The 24362-nt window shown below is 43.4% G+C and overlaps 1 protein-coding gene across 1 annotated transcript in view; it reads right to left on the reverse strand.

The window, feature by feature from the left end:
- Window positions 1-1791: 1791 nt before the first annotated feature.
- sgcz (sarcoglycan zeta) overlaps window positions 1792-24362 on the reverse strand; it is a 216684-nt gene continuing 194113 nt past the window's right edge. Inside the window, exons 7-8 of the mRNA XM_086120370.1 lie at window positions 18673-18796; window positions 1792-4350 (exon numbers count right to left, since the gene is read on the reverse strand). Of these exons, the coding sequence (XP_085976496.1) occupies window positions 4141-4350; window positions 18673-18796 (334 nt within the window). The 3' untranslated portion in view covers window positions 1792-4140. The remainder of the gene's footprint in view (window positions 4351-18672; window positions 18797-24362) is intronic.

Genomic DNA, 24362 nt, shown 5'->3' on the forward strand with positions numbered 1-24362 from the left:
GTATATATATATAGCACATCTGATGATTATAAGGCGCACTGTCGGGATTTTGAGAAAATTGAATGCTTTTTGGTGCGCCTTACAGCGCGGAAAATACGGCACGTTCGAATGTACAGTATTTGCATCTTCTTACCTTACACAGTTGACAAGTTTTCCTCTTGGCTGTCAAAGTAAAATAATGGCCGCATATACGCTCACAATTTCGTTACACTCCGCCGTCGTGATCCTTTCTATTTTGAGGTCTACATTGTCATCATCCTGAAGGTTGCACCTGTAGGATAATTGTTTGACAGTCCATTGTGGCGTAAACAACATTGGTGACCAAATGATTGCAAATAATGAAAAACATAAAACATTGGAAGTGCTTTTAGCATTTCATTTTGGGCATACAAGAAGATGCCCTAATGGCCTATGAAATTCTTGACATATTAAGGAAAAGCCTTTTTTAAACAAGCCAGATGCCAATTCTGCATAAGCCCACAATTAATGAGCCATCCACCTACACACGTAGGTAATTGGTTCTAAATAGGAGAGACACACGCAATAGGGAAAATTATATTTGCACGAAAAGAAAACCCAACACAAAGAGGACCATAAATCCTGCAGAAAGTGAGTAATTAAATAAGAAAAGACTATTTTACTATCACCTTTATGTCTGTGCTACTTTGATACCCCTGGCAGGGGGATAAACTCCCACTATAACAGGCCTCCTGGGGGTCGTTTGCTTAAAGAAAATCCCTACTTTTTCTTTTATACCACCACCTGTGGAGAAAAATGATAAAAGGAGACGCGGGTGTTTGTATCACAATCTTTTCTACGACACCGTTGTGAGATGTGGAGCAAACACAGCCTCAATTGTATAGTTGTTATCGTCAATGGATGACAGAGTGCACACCAAAGTAATTATCCCAACAATATGACATGGTTGACTGGGATTAATTAGAATAATGTCCCCCAAAAATTAGGGAGAAAGAGACGATGCTTCCCTTTAGAATTGTATGACTTTGTCTTTGTACAAAGTAAAAATTTGGTATTGGAATAATTTAGTGGCACGTGGGTGCCAAACAATCCTCACACATGTACTGTAGAATATTGTTTGATTTGAAAGCAACACAGCCATATAACCAGCACCTTGCCTGTGTATTCCATTTCCATAAAACCAGCTGTTTGGGCTCCTGGAGCATCGTATGTATACATGTGATCTTTTTCCACTTGTCATCTTGAATGGCACGTAGGGGGACCCTCATTTGGCCTTTCATTGACAAACCAAAATACATGTGATAAAGAAATAAAACACCCTTAACATCCAGTCATTACACTCAGGTGAAATTTTGGGGGCGGTGTGTCAAATGAGCCAGCCTTCACGGCCCAGGTGGGGAACGAGTGGCGTGTAATGAGGTGAGCGGTTGAATATTAGCCCGGAGGCTGGAAGAGTAAAAAGCGAGTGGCCATTTGAAAATCTACAGTGCCTTGTAAAAAATATTCAGCCCTCTGGCTTCCTACTAGATCTGAGCAGAATGGGTGGTGATTCGAATTGAGATGCGAATTGGCCGTCAAAAACAAACGCTAAATCGGAATTTTCAGATTTGTGCCACAACGCGTTGGGGCTAAAACTAAGCAATGTTGATGAAAGTAGTTTTAAATAAGGCATCATGAATGCAGAAAGATGATTTAAGGTTAGGTGGGGGTGTAAAAGAATAGTTTTGAAAAAAACGCCATAAAATGTCGAACATAAATCACAGATCCAATGTGAACTGAGAGGAGAAAAAGTGATGATTCCCAAGACTCTCTTTAAAAACAATATCTTCATTTATTTTATTTATTGGTACTCTTATATACATGGCATCATTTGTGCTTTTTGTTATCAAGAGTAAAATCAAGTCAGAGAAAACCCCCCAACTGAAAACCAGGGTTCTTTTTTTTGTAGGATCGACTGCATCTACAAACTCAAAGAGGGGAGAGTGGTTGGGCTGTGTGTGTGTGTGTGTGTGTGTATGTGTGTGTGTTGGTGTAAAAAGGAAATGGGTAGGTAGGTCGATAAATAGGTTGACACTTGCAGATGTCCATTGAAGGGAGTGTGAATGTCCAGATTGGGATGTGCTTTTACCAACAGCAGCAAAGGCACCTGTGTATCACTTTGTAAAAAAAACAAAACAAAACAAAAAAATAAAAACAGAATCAGTCGATCAGTCAGCCTCAGGGCCTGAATCCTATTGAGCAAGTACAGCTCATTGCCCTTCAGGGGGTGGGGGATGACACCTGTGCAGATGACTCATCCTATTCACATCACACATTGCCTTAAAAAAAATAAAATAAAAAAACAACCATCACAAAAAAAATTCTCTGGAATCTTGAGTTGTTTTTGTTTTTAGATTGCAGAGCTGTTGAAGGGTTAGGCAGGATGAATGAAACATGTTTGCAAAGCCACAATGTAGAAGTTGCAGCTAAAACGACTGTTCCTCTCTTGGGGTTGCACACAATTTATCCCAAAGGTGTTTGATGTTCTACCAGACCAAACTAATCTCACCATGACGTGCCAGCACTGAAAAGGGTTTTCCTCAAAATGTCCCACAAAGTCAGAATCGGATTATACCAAATGAAGATGAAGAATTAAGATTCAGAGGGTCCCACCACTGAGGAAATAATTTTACAGGTTTCCCAAGACATTGGCTGATTTAGTATAGTGGAATATCATATGAGCAACGGATAAATACAGAAATGAAAATAGTGAATACTGTGGGGTGAGAAGATAGTGATTGGTTACTGGTTATAATTGTGTAAAACAATGAAATGAAGCAGACTGAAAAAAAATACAGAAAAATTTACAGCAATTACAGAAAGCATAATTGGTGGAAAAAGGGACTCCAGGGGAGAGACTCTTTGGCTGTGTTCACATTGTATTTATGGTTGCCTGGCAACAAGCTGTAGACTGTGACGTATTTTGTGAAGACACTCACACTTTCAAACATCCATTTGGCCATTATAATTTTCTTAAACATGACTTGATGCCAAATTGGCTGGCCAATGTTTTGTTGTTGCCGAATTAATCAGTATTGTGTCTTTTTTTTTTTTTTTTTTTGGTCCTGACGAGAAAACCAAATTACAAGTGTCAACACATCTTTAAAGTCCGATTATGATACCGGAACTGGTTTTACCCTGGTGTGGTGGTCAAGAAGAAGGAAAGAAAGAAAGAAAAAATTGTGGACACAATACTACTGCTGTATTGGCAGATGATTGTATTCTTCAAAAATACTTTCAACTTAAATTGTAATAAATAGTGAATGAAAATGGAAAAGTCATGGAATAATTCAAGTAGGGGTGAAAAAAATCTCATGATACACAGAGACTGTGATGTGAAAGCTGAAGCACAACTCATTATCCTTAGTCGTGACACTATTATGTGACTGAAAAGGGTGAATGTGATTGGAGGTTTGTGGGGTTCAGTCATACTTTTAACATTTGTGTGGAAATTCCAGCAGGGAAGGGAAGGGGAAGGCCTTTCTGGTATAGCTTGGTCCAGGAGCTAACCTCATCTTCCCACTTGATTAAACCAAAAGTGGGAACTACCCACAGCTTGAACATGATCCTCAGTTGAGGTTTACCCACGGTCCTTGTCTGTGTTCCTGCTGGTGAGGTTGCAGTCATTACCGCTAGCTTTTTGGTCGTTCGATGAACACTACACTTCCTTTCAACTTGCAGCTTTTGTCAGATGACCACTTTTGAAAATGTAAAAGCCACACGGGCATAGATATCTTGTAGTCCGACAGAGTACGGTTGTGGAACAGCCATGTTCATAATGTGACACCTTGAACTGACTGTGTCATTTCCACTAAATTCAGCCATTCTGTTGACTAACACGTCGTGCCCGTCCAAACCATCTTAGTAGGTAACTGAGCTGGTGGTCGATTCTCTCTTTCATCCTTGTTGATTCAGTTCTTTAGTTGGAACGGTCCCATGATAACTGGTGCTGCCAAAATCTAATCCATTATATGATATGACTTGCCATACTTCAGTCTATGACAACTGGTCTTTTGACTGGCAATAGCTTTACCACCAGTTAAGATTCATATTCATTCAATTCGTTGGCTAGCGTTAGCTTCTCCCCAAATGGTCCATTGTTTCTCGCTTTCTGTCAAACTTTCAGCTCCAGAGGCAAAAGTTACTTGTTGTTTGGCAGGTGGAGCCTTTCTCAGCAGGGGATAGGTAGAGCTTGCCGTTAGCGCAGGCACACAGTTCGTACACGCCTGTCTGTTTGGTGTAGGTGGTACCTGCTGCCGCACCTTCCAGTGGGTCCACTGCACTGCCAAGGGGAATGTTGCCCAGCCGGATCGTGTTTGCATCTAGAAAGATCTGGGAACATAAGGGATTAAAGATAAGGACATTCAGATTTTAATTGTTGTGGGGGAAGAACGGGAAAAAAATAATTATATGTGGTAACAGAGACGGGAAGAGGGTTTGTTGTCTGGTGGAGTTTACAAAAATCATTCTACAGAAATCTAATGAAGATATAGCGTAGAATTTAGCGTGGTCAATTTTTACAAAACACAAAGGGACAAATTCACCTGCATTTATTATTAAATCATGTTTGGCTGGTAAAAATCGTTTGATGAAAACAATTAATGAATATAACTCAACCATATTTCTTAAATTCCCTTAGTTATTATAATAATTTTTAATTTTTTTTACTGTGTGCAGTAGGAGGCGGGGAATATACTGTGGAGAGCCCGATAACTTGATGGAGAGAGAAAGGACAAGTGAGGAATCACATGTGAGAAGCAATTAATAATGATTTCACTCAGGCTGATGGGGTACATCTTGATCTGTTTAAAAAACACACACACTGTCTCTCAACAAGAGCGAAGCAAAGTCGCCGCTTCAAATGCCTTTTGAATATCAGTGTAGCTAAAAGCGGAACATCCATCGGCCATGAACTCATTCAGTACCAGCCAATTCTAGACCAAGTCTGAAAAGACGTTTAAAAACGTCTTTGGGAGTGAATGAGTTAAGCAGGATCAAGATCCGCAGAACATTTCAACTGGTCTCAAAGGCTTTCAATTGTTAACAATCCCCTTTTCAAAACACTCCCTGTATAATGGACATGAGATTTCACAACCTACATGCTCCTTAAGCTCTTGTAGATACACTAATGAATGTATAAAGGCTTGGGCGATAATGAATTCATTTGTTGTTTCAGCAGTGTTGATAATGACCATTATCTCTAACTTTCTTCATTAAAAGCAAATGTATTAGGTGTGGCAACTATTAGGGATGACCACACTTTTACCAAATGAAATAGTATTTCCAGATGTTTGAATCCATCCATCCACTCATCCATTTCTACCGCTGATGACGTGTTTGTTTATACAGTGTGTCTACTTGTACAGCAACCATTATGAAAAAAATATATAAATACAGTTACAACCAGACCCGCCTTTCTTCAACCAATGTGGAATTAAACCGCAATTTATGTAATTACACGGAACAAAGAATGCATGTCCTACTCCTTACAGTTTTCATTGGTACCTTGAAATAGAGAGTTGAAATGCCTCCCTACTCCAACACACCTGATTCAAATGATCAGCTCATCAGCAAGCTCTGAGGAGGCCTGAAACTATCATGATCAATTAAATCAGGTGTGTTCTAGTAGGGAGGGATCGAAAACAGGCAGGATATGGCTCTGGAGAAACCGGAGTTCCCTACCCCTGGGTTAGCACGTCAGCCTCACAGTGCAGAGGTGCAGGGTTCGATTCTGGCTCAGGTCGTCCTGCGTGGAGTTCTCCTTGAGCCTGCGTGGGTTTTCTCTGGGTACTCCAGTTTCCTCCCACATTCCAAATACATGCATGGCAGGCTAATGGAATACTCCAAATTGTCCTTTGGTGTGATTGTGAGCGTGGATGGTTGTTCCACTTTGTGTGCCCTGGGATTGGCTCGCAACCAATTCAGGGTGTTCCCCGCCTATTGCCCAAAGACAGCTGGGAGCTGAGATAGGCTCCAGCACGCCCGCGACCCTTGTGAGGATAAGCGGATTAGAAAATGGAAAATGGATGGATGTGACTGTGAATGTAAATTGCACACAATTTCTAATTGTCAGTGCACAGTATGTCAACACATACAGTACCTGTTGCACGCCTGTCAGCTTCCTCATGAATCTCCAATAAAAGCTGCTCAGGCTCGGTTATTGCCTTTCGGAGGAATAAACTCAGTCATGGTTGGCAACAGGGCCGAAATTTAATATGACATAGCAGACCCACCTGGCATGTCAATGACATCTAAAATGAACTAGGGCATTTGGATTGGGTGGGAGAATGAAGAGAGATGGTTTTGTTTATGTGAGGTAATTCATTTGCTACCTGGGCCTTCAGTGGGACTTTCCCTACCTCTTAATACGACCACAACAATGACACAATTATATACACTATCAATATTAAACAAAAACTCAATATAACAGCATTAAATTGTTCCGTGTATGGCATCTGGAGTGCTTCAGAATCAGAATAGCTATCTAATGACTGAAAAAAAAACATCCATCCATCCATTATCTACTACATAACCAGGGACTCCTCCATTTGAGGCAGGATGTAATCCCCAACCTGGAGAGGGCATTCCACCTTTTTCCGACTGAGGACTATGGTCTCAGATTTGAAGGTGCTGATTTTCATCCCAACCGCTTCACACTCAGCTGCAAACCGCAACAGTGAAAGTTGCAGATTTCAAAGATCGCAGCTTGAAGAATCCAACTATACATCATCATCCACAAAAAGCAGAGATGCAATACTCAGGCCACCAAACCGGACCCCATCAACGTAAGTACACAAGTACGTTTTCGATGCAGATTGGCCGTCATCGCTGCCGACTGACAGACTGAAATAATAATGGAAGGATGACTAATGAGTACTGGTTAAAAGAGATGACCCCTTTGCACATCACGATAACAAAGACAATACTGGCAGAATGGAAAAAGTAGAATTTTAATCCATTGAGCATACACGTGATAATTACACACCAAAGAATAGAATTTGCACATGCTAATCACGCCAAATAATTCTGCACCCAATATTCAAACTCTGCCTTTGCCGAGCATCAGGCCAAGTTGCCACAAATTGTCATACCCACGAACACAAAGCCTACAACAATCCAACAGTGAAGTGAAGCTGACAATAGACTACATGATTGGAGCACAAATTGACATCAAAAATGACCAGTCTCCTTGACCACAAGCACACACACAAATTGTACATATCAAATGCACAAACCACAGAAAAATGCTTCACGGGCAGACACACTGTGAATAAGCAGTAAAAGAGAAATGCGATGACAATTCACACGGAAACATATTTGATAAAGAATTGAAACGAATAAAACATAAGAAGAGTGAGAGTGGCAAATAAATCTCACCGTATAGTGTTGGCCTGTACTATTGAGACACATGTCACACAAAAGGCAGAAATGATTAGCAAGAATAAAATGAAAAATGAGTTGAAAGAAGTGCCCAGGCTGATCATAAATTCACAGGTTTAAAACCTGTTGAATATTAATTATACCCGTTTTTTCACTGTTGGCAGGTATTTGTTAAACTGCTGAATTTACTGGAATAATGTCTTCCAAAAGACACTGTGCCTCATATACTTTATATTTATGTATATAATATTTCACAAAAATCGATACACCCCTCTTTAGTTTTGTGTTGTTTTCATTAAAATCCACTCTGAAGAAATGGCATTTTGCTAAGATGTAAAGTCGTCAGGGCACCACTTGTATAACTGTGAATTTAGTCCTCCCACAAAATAACTCAACAAACAGCACATATAAATATCACTGTCACTGCTAACAAAAGTGAGTATGCCTCGTGATCCAAATTGGGACCAAGATTGCCAACACTCATAAAACTGAGCTTCAGCCTCGTGGTCAAGACCATAGGACAGATGCCACTTGGATCATGTATTGGGCTATTGGGGTCTGCCAGTTAATGATTTAAACCATATGCTGCACACTGCATCATATTGATCTGGTTGGCAAAAGACAAATGACATTGGATTGCTTGAACTGTGCTTTGTGGTCTGATGAGACCAACATAAACTCATTTAATTCAGATGGTGCGGCAGCAACCAGGTATGTCTTGCCGACAGTCAAACATGGTGGTCTGAGTGTCGCGGTCTAAGGCTGCATGAATGCTTGCCGGCATTGGGGAGCTACATTTCATTACGGGAACCAGGAATACCAACATGTACTGTGACATACTGAAGCACAGCATACAACAATCACCTCCCTTTGTAAGCGAGGTGCTGGTTGGTGGCTCACACAGGGACACGAACAATTGGGGCTTGAAGCTGACCTCAAGTGTCCACTTCACAAAGGAGATCTGTGATTACCATGGCCAACTTCACATCATCTGACCGGAGAGGTCTACTTTCAGCTTCTTATGAGCATTCTTTACTTGGTATGCTTTGACCTCCTGCATGGACTCGAGCAAATTAATTTCTTTTTCTGCCATGTCAAGGACTGCGCCTCTCATGCCCCAAGGAATGACAGGAGCCGCTTCGAATGGAGACGAATGAAGTCGGCTGTGTTCACACCCACAATAGCCCCAAATGCCTATTTCTAACCGCGCCAAGCTGAGTGCAAACACGAAAACCCAGTCTAGGCGGCCTATGTACACATTTATACCATGCCTCGCACTAGACGTGCACTGGGTACTCAAACAGAGGCCACAAACCCCACACAGATGTTCCACCTGAGATTTGGCTGTGCTCTACTGGCTGTGAGTCAGAAATAGAAACCGCTATTTGTGTTACTGTAGGGTGAGTCAAGTCTGTAAATCTATTTGTTGTTTTTTTTCTGTGTGAGGCAATTTAATATGAAAGTGTCATTGCCATTGTGAGACCCAATGACTGTGACCGATTCCTTCCAGCGTTTTAATTCACTCAACGTTCTGCTGCTCTACACACAGGTTAATGGACAAACACAAGCAGAGCAGCCAAAACATGACACTTTAGTCAACCAACATCTCCAAGCTAAAGTCTTGATAAGCCTTGATATTGTTCCAACAAGCCTTGTGGTAACATGAATTACAAATTATATATTTCTATTACACCGTTGACCTCACAACGAGGAAAACATGCAATGAATAGAAGATAAAGAATATGTGAGATTTGTGAGGAATGGCTTCCGCTGCAAAACTGTGCCAATTAAATCATGTGAGTGCGCCATCCAGATTTAACGAACATAACATCATGTCCAGTCCATTCAAAACACCCCTTTGTACAGTAGCTGTTCGTTCAGAGGTGAAAGAGGAAAACGCTAACATCACGGCTCGAGCCACCAACTGCAAGCCGTTATCCCCCTTTGCATCAGAGGCGTAGGTTTTGATAAACTGAAAATGTATCCAAACAGTTTCAAGCTTTTTTTAAAAATTTATTTACAATCATTTTGTAATGTGCTGGGTATGTTTAGGTTACAGAAAAAGCACAAAACATTTTTTTCCTTTTTTTTGTACTGTCGTGGGTGTTTTTAGGTGTTTTTTAAAAAACGACCCCTATCCCAATTAGTCCTTAAAATCAAGGTTCCATTCTGCTCCATTAATCATTGTGTGACTTGGTGAATTAGGTCACAGTAAAAAAAACAACAACAAAACAAACAAAAAAAAAACTTTACCTGTGCGAGGATGGTTCAGCGCTTTGCTAGTGAACATATTTACGGAATACATTTTAAATAAAGAAGGAGCACACACTCACAAACACACAGTATAACAGAACATCCAAATGGGAGCATGTTTTGAAATTAGATGAACCCACATCACAGGATGTACTCTATTTTTTTTTAAAACATCCATTTGTGAAATAAAGATTGGGTTACTCATTTTCTGTATGATACGTTGAGATGAAATTAAATGCTCACCATGGAGACTATTAGGGTCATGAGAGTGAGAGAGATTAAGCACAAAATAACACAAGTGAGGACAATAATGAGAGGAACTACCAGGTTTGATTTGAATGGAAGCCATTTCTTTCCTACTTTTAGCCCATTTGGCCTTAATTCCAGGACTGTGTTTCCAAACTTTCTAAACTTTAATAGTCCCTTCTTAAATGCCAGTTGCTGACAACACTGATTTGGCTTTAAGCCTTGCTGTCCCACACACTTTAATTTTGTCCTGCAAGATCGACAGAAACATCTATTTTCTGCCATCCTCCTCCACCTCCCACTCATTTCATCCGCCCCTTGCATTCTTCCACCATCAGATGGCCTCTGTTCATTTGACAGGGTCAGCAGTCAGGCAAAATTCAAATCGGAACATATGAAAAGGAACTGTAACTGGATAAACTGCCCATGAAGGGATCTGCAGTGTGCTTATTTGGAAAACCACCCCCAGCTTCGACAGTGTTGATTCCATTTTGGGTGAGATGATTTGAAGATGAGGCAACACATGTAATCCAATGATGTGCCCATGCTGCCTCCCATAGAGTGCAGTTTGTACAGTGATGCAGGGAACACCATCTCTACAGCGCAAGGTTCTCTCAAAGTCTTTCGGGAGGTCTGAGCCTCTGTTGGCATGAGGAGATTCTAAATCAGTGGTCCCCGACTTTTTTGTGTCATGGACTGGTTCAGAAAAGTACATGCTGTTCGCAGACCGACAACCATTCGCCAGGGGTTGTGTTGTTGTTGGTGGTGAGGGGAGGGTGAAAATCAATTTTGTTTTTCATTGCTGTTTGATACCATTGGACAACATCTCCTGTGGTTGCACTGTGGTGAAGGAAAGAAATTTCATCTGTGCTGTATGTTGGACACGGAGCATATTTGACAATAAAAGCTGACTTGAATTGATAATTACAAAGTAATTAAACATTTTATCACAATTTTTAAATTATTTCAAACATTACATCAACTGCACAACAAATGTAGAACAATACAAAAGAACACAATGAACACATCATCGGACACTGACTCATCCCAATGCTATAATTGAAGTTTTCACTGCTAAAATTTGAGCATACAACAGTGATGATGTGTGTTTTCTTCTTTTATCTACTTTCTAATTTTCCTTTCATAATTTTTGTTTGACTTTTGTCAACCTGTTATTGTGTGTACTATATATGCTCAATAAACAAATAAACAAACAAACAAAACAAAATCAGTTGACTCGTCAAAACAGAGACTCGGGACAATTTTCTTTGGCCATAAGACATGACAGAGTCTCTTAACATTTGTGTATTCCCTTAAAATTCGCCAGGTTGATTTTGATACACATGCATGCTTTCCATATTTGTGGTATTTCTTGTTTTCAATGAGCCCTGAAGATTTTCCTGTCAGAACTGTTTTCCTGTGCCAACGTATTGAAAAACACTGTATTACTTAATAATCATTCAATTTTAACTCATGTCAATAATTTGTTGATTATATTTAGATTCTCTTAATAGGGAAATAACAAAAATAGTACCGTGGACTTGTATGTTTTTAGAAAAATTAAAACACGAGGCGGCCTTGAGGATGTCAATCAATGGCAGCTTTAGCAGAGAAATCAATGGTACTTTAAATTTCAGTTTCAAATGTCATAATAAATCAAATTTGCACATCCAACATTATTTTTAATCAAAAGATTGACACATTGTCACGTTTCGGTTTTGCGGTCTGGCCAGCAGGTGGCATGAGCGGACTTTCTGCACACCTGCTGCCAATCTGTAATCATTAGACTCAGCATTTAAGGACTCCTCCGCCATTCACCTGTTGTGGGAGTATTGTTCTATGGCATTGCTGTCTTCGCTGTTCTTTGACTTATTGGCTTTTGACCTCGTCGTGATTTCGCGTTGTAGTTCTCGGTACCCATTTTTGAGTAAGTACTGTTTTGTTTTGATGATCTGGCTTTTGTGCGTGTACTGGTGTTACATTGTTTTTCGTTCGTATTTTGCGATCTTTTATTTTTCGTCCTTGCTTTTTTGTGCAAGCGCTTTTTGTTACTCGTTTGGATTTGCCTCCTGGTCCTTATTGGGGACCAGCGCTTTATGTTCTCGCCTTGTTTTCGGTGCGATTGAGACATTAAAATTGTCTTTTTTTCCTACGGAGACCTTGTCTTTGTCTACACTTTTTGGATCCCCCCAAACTCTGTTTATCCGAGGCTTAACAGAATACTCCCACCATATGGATCCTGTAGACATTAACAAGATCATGACCGCCTTGACCAGCCAAGGGCAATTAGTGGGCCAGCAGAGACAAGAGCTCACGGAGCTCCGGGAGGTAGTCGCCGTCTTGGCCCAGCGGCTTGAAATGTTGTGTTCCCGAATGGAACCCACAAACCCCCAAGAATCGCCACCCCCAAGGGTCCCTGCGGTTACGACCGAGACTCCCTCTTCCCCGATCGTAGGGCGAGAGCCCAATCTCCCCCACCCCCCTTGTTACGGAGGGGAGCAGGCACTCTGCAAACAGTTTTTACACCAGTGCTCTCTTATATTCGACCAGCAACCTGCTACGTACCAGAAAGATAGCACTAAGGTGGCGTTCATTATGAGCCTGTTGACTGGTCAGGCGGCGTCTTGGGCAGTAGAGATCAGCAATGCTCAACCCGGGCTTCGGTCTTCCTTCCCAGAGTTTGTCGCCGAGTTTCGTGGCGTGTTTCAACATCCGGTTGTGGGAAGGGAGGCCGAAGGTCGGCTATTAGCTATTCGGCAAGGACGACAATCCGTTGCCGAATATTCCATCTCCTTTCGTATTTTGGCCGCCCGTAGCGGGTACGGGGACCGCGCCCTGCGTGGTTTGTTTCGCCGCGGGTTAAGTGTTGCATTGAAGGACGAACTGGCTACCCGCGATGATAGCACCAACTTGGAGGAGCTCATCAATCTGGCCCTCGTCGTGGACAACCGTATGCGGGAGCGTGAGAGGGAACGCACGGACGAACGAGGAACTACCCGTTTTCAACCCCGACGTGCGGGTCGTCGGCCGGCTGAACACGAGTCCTGGCGACCATCCGGACCCGAGCGTCATCCGCGTTCCGGCCCAGCCGACGCAGAGGAGGAGCCCATGCAGCTGGGAGGCGGACGCCTGGGACCAGCGGAGAGAGAGCGTCGGATTCGGGATCGGGCCTGCTTCTACTGCAGTCAACCAGGACACCGTGTGGCTAACTGTTCCATGACACCGGCCCCCCCGTCCGGGCGCCACGATCACTGTGAGTTTGTACCCGGTATCGCGTCGCGGGAAACGAGACGGGAGGAGTCCCGTCCGGGACATCCGCAAATACTCGAGTTGGACGGAACTCTCTATGGTCCCTTACGGGTCATTACTATTCGGGCCTTGGTAGACTCTGGGGCGGACAATTGTTTTTTAGACCCCAACTTAGCAAAGGAACTGAGTTGCCCAGTTGAGGTCTTAAGAGAAACAAAGCGGGTTCACGACCTTGACGGGCGACTCTTGGCGGAAGTAAAAGAAATCACCGGGCTGGTAAAACTCAAACTATCGGGCAATCACATCGAATACCGACGGTTCTATCTCATGCGGTCTCGATCCGTACCCTTAGTTTTGGGATTGCCGTGGCTGCGTGAACATAACCCTGTCATTTCTTGGGAACGTCCTGCGATCGAGAATTGGAGCTCATTTTGCCATACCCACTGTTTGCATTCGGCGGCAGAAAATAGAGGGCCGACCCATAGCAAGCCACCAGAAGTCATTTGTTTGGATAATGTGCCGAGTGATTACCATGATATGCGCCAAGTATTTAGTAAAGACCGTGCCCAGTCCTTGCCGCCTCACCGGCCCTATGACTGCGCAGTCGACCTGATAGACAACGCCCCACTCCCGACTTCCCGATTATATCAGGTCTCACAGCCGGAACAAGAGGCTCTGAGGGAATATATCGATAGCTCACTCTCGGCTGGCCTCATTCGGCCGTCTAAATCTCCACTGGGGGCCGGGTTCTTCTTCATCGAAAAGAAAGACAAGTCGTTACGCCCGTGTGTTGATTATCGGGGCCTTAACGAAATCACTATCAAGAACAAGTATCCACTTCCGTTGCTAGATTCGGCGTTCGCCCCCCTCCAATCAGCCACCATATTCTCCAAACTCGATTTACGAAGCACTTACCATCTGGTTCGAATTTGGGAGGGGGATGAATGGAAGACAGCATTCAAGACACCTTTAGGGCACTTCGAATATTTGGTCATGCCATTTGGACTAACCAATGCACCAGCGGTATTTCAGTGCCTCATTAATGATGTCTTAAGAGATTTTCTGAACCTATTTTGTTTTGTTTATTTGGATGATATATTGATTTTTTTTTCCCGGAATCTCACAGAACATCAGCACCATGTCAGGCTAGTTTTGCAGCGACTATTAGAAAACCGGTTATTCGTAAAAGCAGAGAAGTGCGAGTTCCACGTCGAGTCCATCTCATTTCTGGGTTTTATTATCGAGAGGGGTCAGCTGAGAGCTGACGTTGCCAAAGTTAAGGCCGTAGTAGACTGGCCCACACCAACCAATAGAAAGCAGTTGCAACGTTTCCTGGGTTTCGCTAATTTTTACCGCCGTTTCATCCGCAACTACAGCCAGAGAGCCCTGCCTTTGACCCGGTTAACCTCTGTCAAGATCCCCTTTAGGTGGGACACTGATGCTGACAATGCGTTCTCCGAATTGAAAAAGGCCGTCACGAACCCTCCGGTATTGCAGCATCCTAACCCATCCTATCCGTTTGTCGTAGAGGTGGACGCATCGGAATCCGGCGTGGGGGCCGTATTATCGCAGCGATCCCCAGTCGACCAAAGACTCCACCCTTGCGCCTTTTTCTTTCGTCGTCTCAGCCCAGCCGAAGCCAACTACGACGTGGGAAACCGTGAACTGCTAGCAGTAGTTTTGGCACTGCAAGAATGGCGGCATTGGCTCGAAGGGACCGAAGAGCCATTCACGGTGTACACCGATCACAAGAACCTGGCCTACATCCGATCTGCCAAGAGACTAAACTCCCGCCAAGCACGGTGGGCGCTTCTACTCACTCGTTTTAATTTCACACTCACCTACTGCCCTGGCTCAAAGAACATTCGACCGGATGCACTCTCCCGTATCCATGATCCCGCGGAGAGGAGCAACTAAGCCCAAAGCATCCTTCCTGATCATTGTATTGTGGGGGCACTGAGGTGGGCCATCGAACGGAGGGTCCTGGAGGCCCAGAACGGCATCCAAGCCCCGACTGGTTGTCCGGCCGGGAGACTTTTTGTGCCCCCACCCCTGCGCGCGGAGGTGTTACAGTGGGGGCACACGTCTAAGGTGGCATGCCATCCAGGGGTGTCCCGGACCTTGGAGCTCGTCGCGCAGCGGTTTTGGTGGCCGGAGCTTCGTAAAGATACACAGCGACTACATCAAGGCCTGTTCCACCTGCGCGTGCAGTAAGGCGTCCTACCAACTACCGGCTGGGTTGCTGCAGCCGTTGCCAGCTCCGTCTCGACCATGGTCCCACATTTCATTGGATTACCTCCTTCCCGGGGCAAATCGGTCATACTCACCGTGGTTGACCGCTTCTCCAAATCTGTTCATTTTGTTGCCTTGTCCAAACTGCCCTCTGCCCAGGAGACCGCCGACCTTCTCGTCAAACACGTCTTCCGCCTTCATGGGATTCCGGTAGACATCGTGTCGGACCGGGGTCCTCAATTCGTTTCGAGAGTATGGAAACGTTTCTGTCAGGCCATGGGGGCCACGGCTAGTCTGTCCTCTGGTTACCACCCGCAGTCCAACGGCCAGACGGAACGTGTGAACCAGGACTTGGAGGCAGCTCTGCGCTGTGTTTGCCTCCTTCGCCCCTCCTCGTGGTCGACTCACCTGCCTTGGGTGGAGTACGCCCACAACACCCTCGTCTCATCAGCTACCGGTCGGTCTCCTTTCATGGCGGCTTATGGTTACCAACCACCTCTGTTTCCTTCCCAGGAGGGTCAGGTGGAACTCCCATCCATACAGCTCCATCTGCGACGGGCCCATCGCGTATGGAAGGAGACCAGAGCAGCACTGTCACGCACTGCTCTGCGGAACCGGCAGATCGCTGACCGCCGCCGACGCCCTGCACCCAGCTATCAGGTGGGGCAGAAGGTGTGGCTGGCGACCAAGGATCTGCGACTAGCCGGTACATCTCGCAAGTTGGGGCCTCGCTTCACTGGACCGTTCGTGGTGGATTCGGTCCTCAGCCCCGTCTCCGTCAAGCTCCGACTGCCGCCCACCATGAAGGTCCACCCCGTCTTCCATGTTTCCCTGTTGAAGCCAGTGGCCACCAGTCCCCTGGCTCCTCCGCCCACGTCTCCTCCTCCTCCACGAGTCGTCGACGGTGACCCGGTGTACACCGTGCGTGAAATTTTGGACTCTCGGCGCAGGGGTAAGGGGTTCCAGTATTTGGTCGACTGGGAGGGCTACGGCCCGGAGGATCGGCAGTGGATCCCCCGCTCCTGGATCTTAGACCCGTCCCTGCTCCGGTCTTTCCACGCAGCGCACCCGTCAAAGCCGGGTGGTCCGCCAGGAGGCGTCCGTTGAGGGGGGGTACTGTCACGTTTCGGTTTTGCGGTCTGGCCAGCAGGTGGCATGAGCGGACTTTCTGCACACCTGCTGCCAATCTGTAATCATTAGACTCAGCATTTAAGGACTCCTCCGCCATTCACCTGTTGTGGGAGAATTGTTCTATGGCATTGCTGTCTTCGCTGTTCTTTGACTTATTGGCTTTTGACCTCGTCGTGATTTCGCGTTATAGTTCTCGGTACCCATTTTTGAGTAAGTACTGTTTTGTTTTGATGATCTGGCTTTTGTGTGTGTACTGGTGTTACATTGTTTTTCGTTCATATTTTGCGATCTTTTATTTTTTGTCCTTGCTTTTTTGTGCAAGCGCTTTTTGTTACTCGTTTGGATTTGCCTCCTGGTCCTTATTGGGGACCAGCGCTTTATGTTCTCGCCTTGTTTTCGGTGCGATAGAGACATTAAATTTGTCTTTTTTTCCTACGGAGACCTTGTCTTTGTCTACACTTTTTGGATCCCCCAAACTCGGTTTATCCGAGGCTTAACACACATTGCTGTAATCAGATCTCCATGCTATCATCTTTGCAAATCTCAGCACATCTCGTCTGCTATTTTGAGTGCTGATGTAATTTAGCATTAAATTGTGGTCACATTTTGGCATGTGACTGTGTTCATTAAAAAAAAAAAAATCACACATGACAACGCAGTAACGTTTGAGGCTTCTTGATGGATTTACACAGCCATTTCCATACATTTGACTAGTAGAAGAGGCACCACACTACAAGTCCTTCATGCTTGCATTCATTCATTTGTAGAGCCTTACATGGTGTCAAACTGTTCTGCAGTCCTTTTGCAACTCAGCTCTAACATGCACGATATTGTTCACTTCCTGGGAGACATCCATCAATGCATGGACAAGAAGGAGAGAGAGAGAGAGAATGGATGAGAAGGGAACAGTGGACAAAAGAATGCATGAAATGCAGAGACAGAGAGAACTGACACAAAAGAGGCAAAAAAAAAAGGTCCCCTCCTTCTTCCTATAAAGTGACAGTCATGCTGATGTACAACCCTGGCAGCCGAAAGTTAATTAGATAGGCTGGGTTACTCAGATATGAGAGCCTGAGAGGATGGAGGAGGATGAGGACATGTAAAATATTTTTTTCCGAACTGTAATGTGAACATCCTCGGCAGTGCATTGTTTCTCTTGCCACAACCCCCCCCCCCCCCCAAAAAAACCCCCACATCATCAGTCTGAATTTGTAATAGCCAAAATCGGCTGGGATTGGCTCCACTCCTCCTTGACGCTGCACAGGATCAACGAAACATAAAGCACATCAATGGGTGCCCTCATTGCATGCTAAATTTAAGTCCAACGCGTGGGTGTGTAATTATAGGGATGAAGTTGTGTACTTTTCCTGATGAAGGGTCAGTGAAGAGCCAAGATAAGGAAAGAAGTGGGCAAAGCGAGGAGATATGAGAGGATTCTGAGAGGGTTGTGGAAAGGAGGAAACGAGAAACGTGTTTTCGAGAGTAACATCAAACTTGATTTCTAAGCCTTCTAGAATTGTGTGTGCGTGTATTGTGTGAGTGTGTGTGCGCGCGCAGGTGTGTGTGCATGTTTGAATTTGAGAGAATGGTAGAAGGTGAGAGGGGCGAGAAAGAGAGAGAGAAAGTGTATTCAATATATGATGGAACCTGACAGTGTGTCCAAAGGATGAGGCATTCCTCTGTTAATTACAGAATGAATGACACACTGTGCTCTAGTGGACATGCGCGCACACACACCCACACACACAAACTTACACACTGACATTGGCCAAGCATGAGCTCTTGCTCCCATGTGGCAGGCTGTTATTCAAAGAGACAGACAGTAAGATACCAGGCTAATAGAACACACACACATGACGGCGGCAGATGACAGGGAACCTCATCAGAGCGGCTTTAATGAAGTCACTTTCCCAAACACAAGAGAGGAGGGGAGAAAAGAAAGACAGGGTCGCTCGATTGATGATGCTCATTAGCCTAGCAAGGTACTTTAATGAAGGAGGCCCCATACTGTCTTGTATATAAAAGCACACAAACCAGACGAGATAAACACAGAAATCATACATAGAAATGTCATGACATTGTAGGAATACAGATCAATCGCAGACTGCACGCAAATTTCCTCTCTATTCTTCAGTGAGGATCGATAAAATATTGTATACTCACCTCTCCTTCTGAGGACTGCAGCAGGAGGTCTTTTCGACATGACGCCGTGAAGTCTCCAACCCCAGCATTCACCTCCACACCTCGGGGTGCCTCAAGAGTTAGGGTCCGGGTCGGGGACTCAAGCCTGAGAAATAGAACGACTTTCAATTTGGGGAAATCGCCGGATTGCATGATCAATACGGATGAGTAGATGATGTGAATGATACAGAGGGGCGTGAAGCAATGACGGCCAAAAGCTAAATGTAACTCTTAGTTATTGCCGTCAGTGATTGCATACTGTAACCAATCTGAAGTTGGATGAATCCTGTATAAAAGAAAAAGAAACATACGAGGAGGGGTGCAATTTATATGGGTGAGAGATTTAAACGAGGATTAGGGAGAGGAAGGCAACCAGGGGCCTTTGTGTGGAGATCACGCTTACGGTTTTACCCATGTAAAATTTATAAGGCCAGCAATACGGGTAAACAATCCAACTACGGCCGGAAGGAAGATTTCAAGTGTGCTTCAAGCAGATAAGTGATGGACAACATATCCCCAATAGTTGCAGTGCTACACAAAAAGCCTTTCAGATGATATATTCATACCATCGAGTGGAAAAACAAAACCATTATCCTTATATTGCCATTTGGGAACGTAAAGTATTTTTAAAAGAAGCTCGATGTAAACGCTGAATATGAAGAAATCCAAATTAACATTCTGAAGTGCTCAAACGAGCATAGAATGGCTGGCGTCGCTCTCCTTGACGCGTGCAAGGTCAGTAGCTCTTGACACAAAAATGAAAATATGAGAAGATTAAACAGCATGGTGGCATTAGATAAGTGCTACTGTTTTCGCTCAAGGGTAAACTGGCAAATCCAATTGAATAAGGCCCTTTTGGCGAAGCGGAGTGAATTACAATTGATGATTGGGGAGTATAATAAATTAAACAGCATATTCACAAAATCAAATTGGAAAAACACGATGCTGTTGGGACATTTGTCTAGATCCGTTGTGCCCCGAGTTTCTTCCTCTGTTTCTTTAACCTCTACTCGGGGATTAAGGGGGAAAATAAAACAAGGCAACAAGCAGATTAACCTAATGCATGGTGTCCACCTTCTCGCCATAAGGGGGCCATTATCAACCTAATGCTCATCAATATTTTAAGGTCTCCAAAGTCGCCAAAATGTTTACCCTCAGGCTCGCTCTGAAAGGTTGGGGTTCCGTTTCATCCGAACAATAATATGCACCATTATTAAAGAAGCAAGAAGATTACTTCGAAGAGGTTTTCATTTTGTGTGCAGATGCAAATACAAAACAGAAAGATGGAAACGGGTCTCGGTCAACAGTGTTCTTTGGTCATCAAAGGGAATTATTATTTTTTGATTGCTGGTGGTAAAATATTTTCTTCTTTTTTCCGTCCAAATACATCAATAACATTGTGACATAACACTTTGAGTTGAATAATCATAATGAGACGCACATGTGTTCTGACATGGTGGGTGGTTGAAATGGTAGCAGCAACAAGTGCAGCCAAGAACTAAAAAAAAGAAAAAGAAAAAAAGAGCACAATAAAAATGATAACAAAAATAAGCATAAACAATGACAACTGTAGACATGCACTCAAGTTAATAAGGCTGGTGAGATGACTTGTAAAACACAAGGGAAGGCTCAAAACCGAATGAAAGACAAGAAGGTGTGGCTCATGAAACCAGGAGAAATCCCCCAAGGTTAAACAACAACGAACATAATGCAGGCAATCAAAAACTGTTTATTGAAACAACCCCAAAATAACTTTAAAGCGGACAGAGGATGTAATGTTTCCACAAATCAAACCCGATGTCTGTGACCCATGTTCAAAATCCCAAAGAAATACAAAATTTACAGGACACCGCGTCTGAAACAGCATCAGGTTTTGGTAAGCCGTTCTGTCTCATGCAAATGATCCAATGCTCATCACTCCAGTAGCGCGGGAGGGAAGGAGATGGACAGCATATCCACAATAGTTGCAGTAAGTAGTCAGAGATATGTCAAACGCTGAGTAGACTCCTGAACAATGTGAAAGTCACGGAACAACAGGATAGAAGCTGTCTTTGACAGAACAATAGTACGACGGATATGGGGAAAAAAGTCGACCAAGTCAAACAAGTCAACCGCAAGAATAAGTTGCAGGTTCAGCTAAACGATGGGAAAAAAGTGTGATATATAGTCCGGCAAATATGGTAAATGTGTTATAAATCCATCCATCCATTTTCTAATCCGCTTATCCTTTCGAGGGTCAAGGGCGTGCCGGAGCCTATCCCAGCTGTCTTCGAGCAGTAGGTACACCCTGGACCGGTTGATGTTAGAAATCTATTATTCTTTTTTAGTTTTAATGCAAACGGCCTTCGATGTCAACACAAACATGAAGTCAAATGAATTCAATTTGTTTTGGTTGGAAGCAGGTGAGGGCAGTGGAGGCGTAGACGAGTCATGAGAAGCTTTATTGGTGAGACGCGGTTCAACTGTTGTGCAGCAAGGTGCTTGAGACAGTTGTAAAAAGTTTTGGATGTCAGGACTCCACATTGGGTTTGACTTATCGATCGGTGAAAGAAAATAGAGTTGAAAAAAAGGAGCATGCGCTGCAGCAGTCAGAAGTTTTGAGGAAGAGAAACAAAAATAGAGACGGCGATAAAATTGAATAGGCTCACGACACATTAGTGTGCCGTGAGCGATCATCCAGTGTGCCATGAGAAATTATCCAATATCAGTTATCTGTACAAAAAATGATTTATTTTCTATTAAAAACATGCTTTTGTTTATTAATTATGCCTACCATCTGAAAAATGAATTTTAAGAATGTTTAAACGTTCCATAAAACAGTATCATGGCAACCGCTTGACCTGGAACAGATGATTTCCATTTCTATAATTCTTCATGGCAAAATTGCTGACAACTTTCAAACTAATTGTAGCTCAGCCAGAATCCTGGAAAGCGTATCTACTTAACGTTATACCGTTCTTGGAAAAATGCTACGTTTGTAAAATTTAGTCAACAAGTACGTACAAACGGATTTACAGGTACGTACATTCGAACGCACGCTCAGAGAAATTCAATTTCAAGTATTAAATAACAGCATTTGGTTTTCATCCTGTACTCATGCTTAATTGGTGTACAGAGAAAGTGTAGCTGTTATACATCAGCTGACTTGACAGCTAAGCTACCAGTAAGTACAATGAAGGTCTGACGAGCAGACACGCGTGCTTACTTACAAACTATCACGTGTCTCATCTGGTGTCATCTTTTGTTTCTCCTACTCAGATTTATGTTGAGCGTGTAATTAAAGATGAACACAACCCGTTTTTTGTTTGCTCTTAATTTCCAACAATCAATTATTCCGACTACTTTGATGAACACTGCATTGTGTAGTAGGGATGCACAGGCATTTATAAGAACAAAGAGGGGGAAAAAATGGTTTGGAGCTTGTAGTAAGAGCAGGTTTATTGTATTTATTGGATGGTAATTGTATCAATACAATGTTCAATTTGAATTACTACTGTCAGAGAGGTAGAGCATTAGCATGATATTTATTGTTGTGGATGCTGTTTGTACTGGTGTAGAACTGATTTGCACCATAATGAGAAGAAAGAAACCGCACCATTTGGAATACGGCTAATGCAGGTGTAAATTATGTGGTGACCGAGGAGTGTATAATGGAGGTTCCTCTTAATGCCATTTTTTTTTATTGCTGTTAAATGGCTTTCGGTGATCAAGTTCTCAGTTCATTAATGTGCATTATGAATGCAGCAAGTGAAATTGAGGTGTCGACTTTTACTTTTAAACGCATGGCGTAAAATAGATGAGGCTAATCTTTCCATCCGTCTTTTACAAGACTCACCACGAATTGCAATGAGACATTTGTGTGAATGAAAATAGTTCTGATCCAATGACATGAGCTTTACCGTTGAAAACAGGACTGAATAATACTGACAACGATTTTAAAGATGATCTTGGTACAGTCAGTTGCCGTATGTACTGTAAGGATAACTCTTTATCCTAAAGGTTCGTAAGCGGTACACTGATTTCCTGCAGAAAGAAATTACTGACAGCAGACTTACAATTGGCAATCGTGACTGTGCTTGACGGCTCAAGGCTGCATTATCGTTCATTCATATACGATGAATCCTTTCACAGCACTCCTGTATTTATTGTTCAAGACAGTAGTGTCCAAACTACAGCATCCATTTTTCAGTGACTCGTGGCATGATCCCCCCCCCCAAAAAAAAAAAATTAACTGAAAATGACATTCGACATGGCCTGCAAGGTTAGTTTAAAAAGTTGACGGTGGGCAGAGCGAGTAGGAAGGGTGTCAGAAAAATAGGTGCCATTACAAATTTGTTTACAAACTGCAGAAGTTTTCTCTATATTCTATATCTTAAAGTCACTTTACTACAGTTTGTTCTGTTTTTTTTTTTTTTGGTTCTGATTGTGGAGATGCGATACGGCTGCTGTTAATTGCAGAGCTGGATTTACTCTGTGAAATAGACGGCTGTTGACACCCCCAAAAGCAATTTGCTTTAACACCTTCAACAGAAAGCTGATGAAATTAAGTCGACAGAACAAACAATATATAATTGCTTTCTTGACTGTGGTGTGTTTGAAAAAGTTGAAGAATTTTAAAGTGGCCCTTTTACCCTTGCACCCCCCTCGAATGAAAAGTTTAGACACCTCTGGTTTAAGAGAATCGAGGCAGCACAGGGCACAGAGTACCATATTTTCCGCACTATAGGGCACACCTAAAAGCATTCCATTTTCTCAAAAGCCGACAGAGCACCCAATAATCCGATGCACCTTATATATGGATCACTATTCTGATTTCTTGGACGCGGTATTTTAAATGTTCTGTAAAGCGCTTTGTTACAGCTGCAGCAGTTGTGAAAGAGTGCTATATAAATAAAGCTGGATATTGTATTTCCTTTAGCGTAGCTCTATCTAGTGGATGCATAATGTAACCTCAGCCATTGTTGTACCTTCTATTCTATGCGCCTTATTCTATGCGTCCTGTACTGTGTATGAAAACTGTTTTAAAATATGGCATTCATTGAAGATGCCTTGTACTCCAAAGCGCCTTGTAGTGCGGAAAATACGGTAATCAGATTTGGCACATGAAGAGCAAAGCCTGCAGCAGCACAATCACAAGCACTCATTCGGAAGAGCCAAGCATAGAGGAAGACGATCCACGCTGACGTTTAGGTGCCCAACAGTAAGAATTCTAGCAGATTTTCAACAAAACGAGTGTTGTCTATTCTTGCAATCTATTTTTGCTTACAGTATATTATATTCACCAAATACAAATGAAGCTTTTCTACATTCATTGGGTGGGAGCTGAGGACATTTAACAGTGTGTGTGTGTGTGTGTGCGTTTTGACACAGGTGTGCTGGTGCAACCCAGCAGCTGCACCTCATCGCGTAAGCAGCAGCTGTCCTTTTAAAGCTGGCCTTGGTCTCCACCACACCGCCAGAATGCCACACTCGACATCGACTTAGTTGAGCCCAGCAATTCTTTTATAACTTTTGGAGATCTTGTAGTGATGATGAGATGAAGCTTTCTGAACACTTGAAGCTTTCCATCCAACTGGTGCATAAAAGGGTTGGAAGTGTGAGGGGTTTTCTGTGTGCACAAACCCCCCTGGTGGCCAAAGCCTTCATTGTCTTTTGAACCGTGTGATTGCTTT

This window comes from Hippocampus guttulatus, chromosome 9 (assembly GCF_054856545.1).
Source record: "Hippocampus guttulatus isolate MCC_2025c chromosome 9, RoL_Hgut_1.0, whole genome shotgun sequence".
Taxonomy (NCBI): domain Eukaryota; kingdom Metazoa; phylum Chordata; class Actinopteri; order Syngnathiformes; family Syngnathidae; genus Hippocampus; species Hippocampus guttulatus.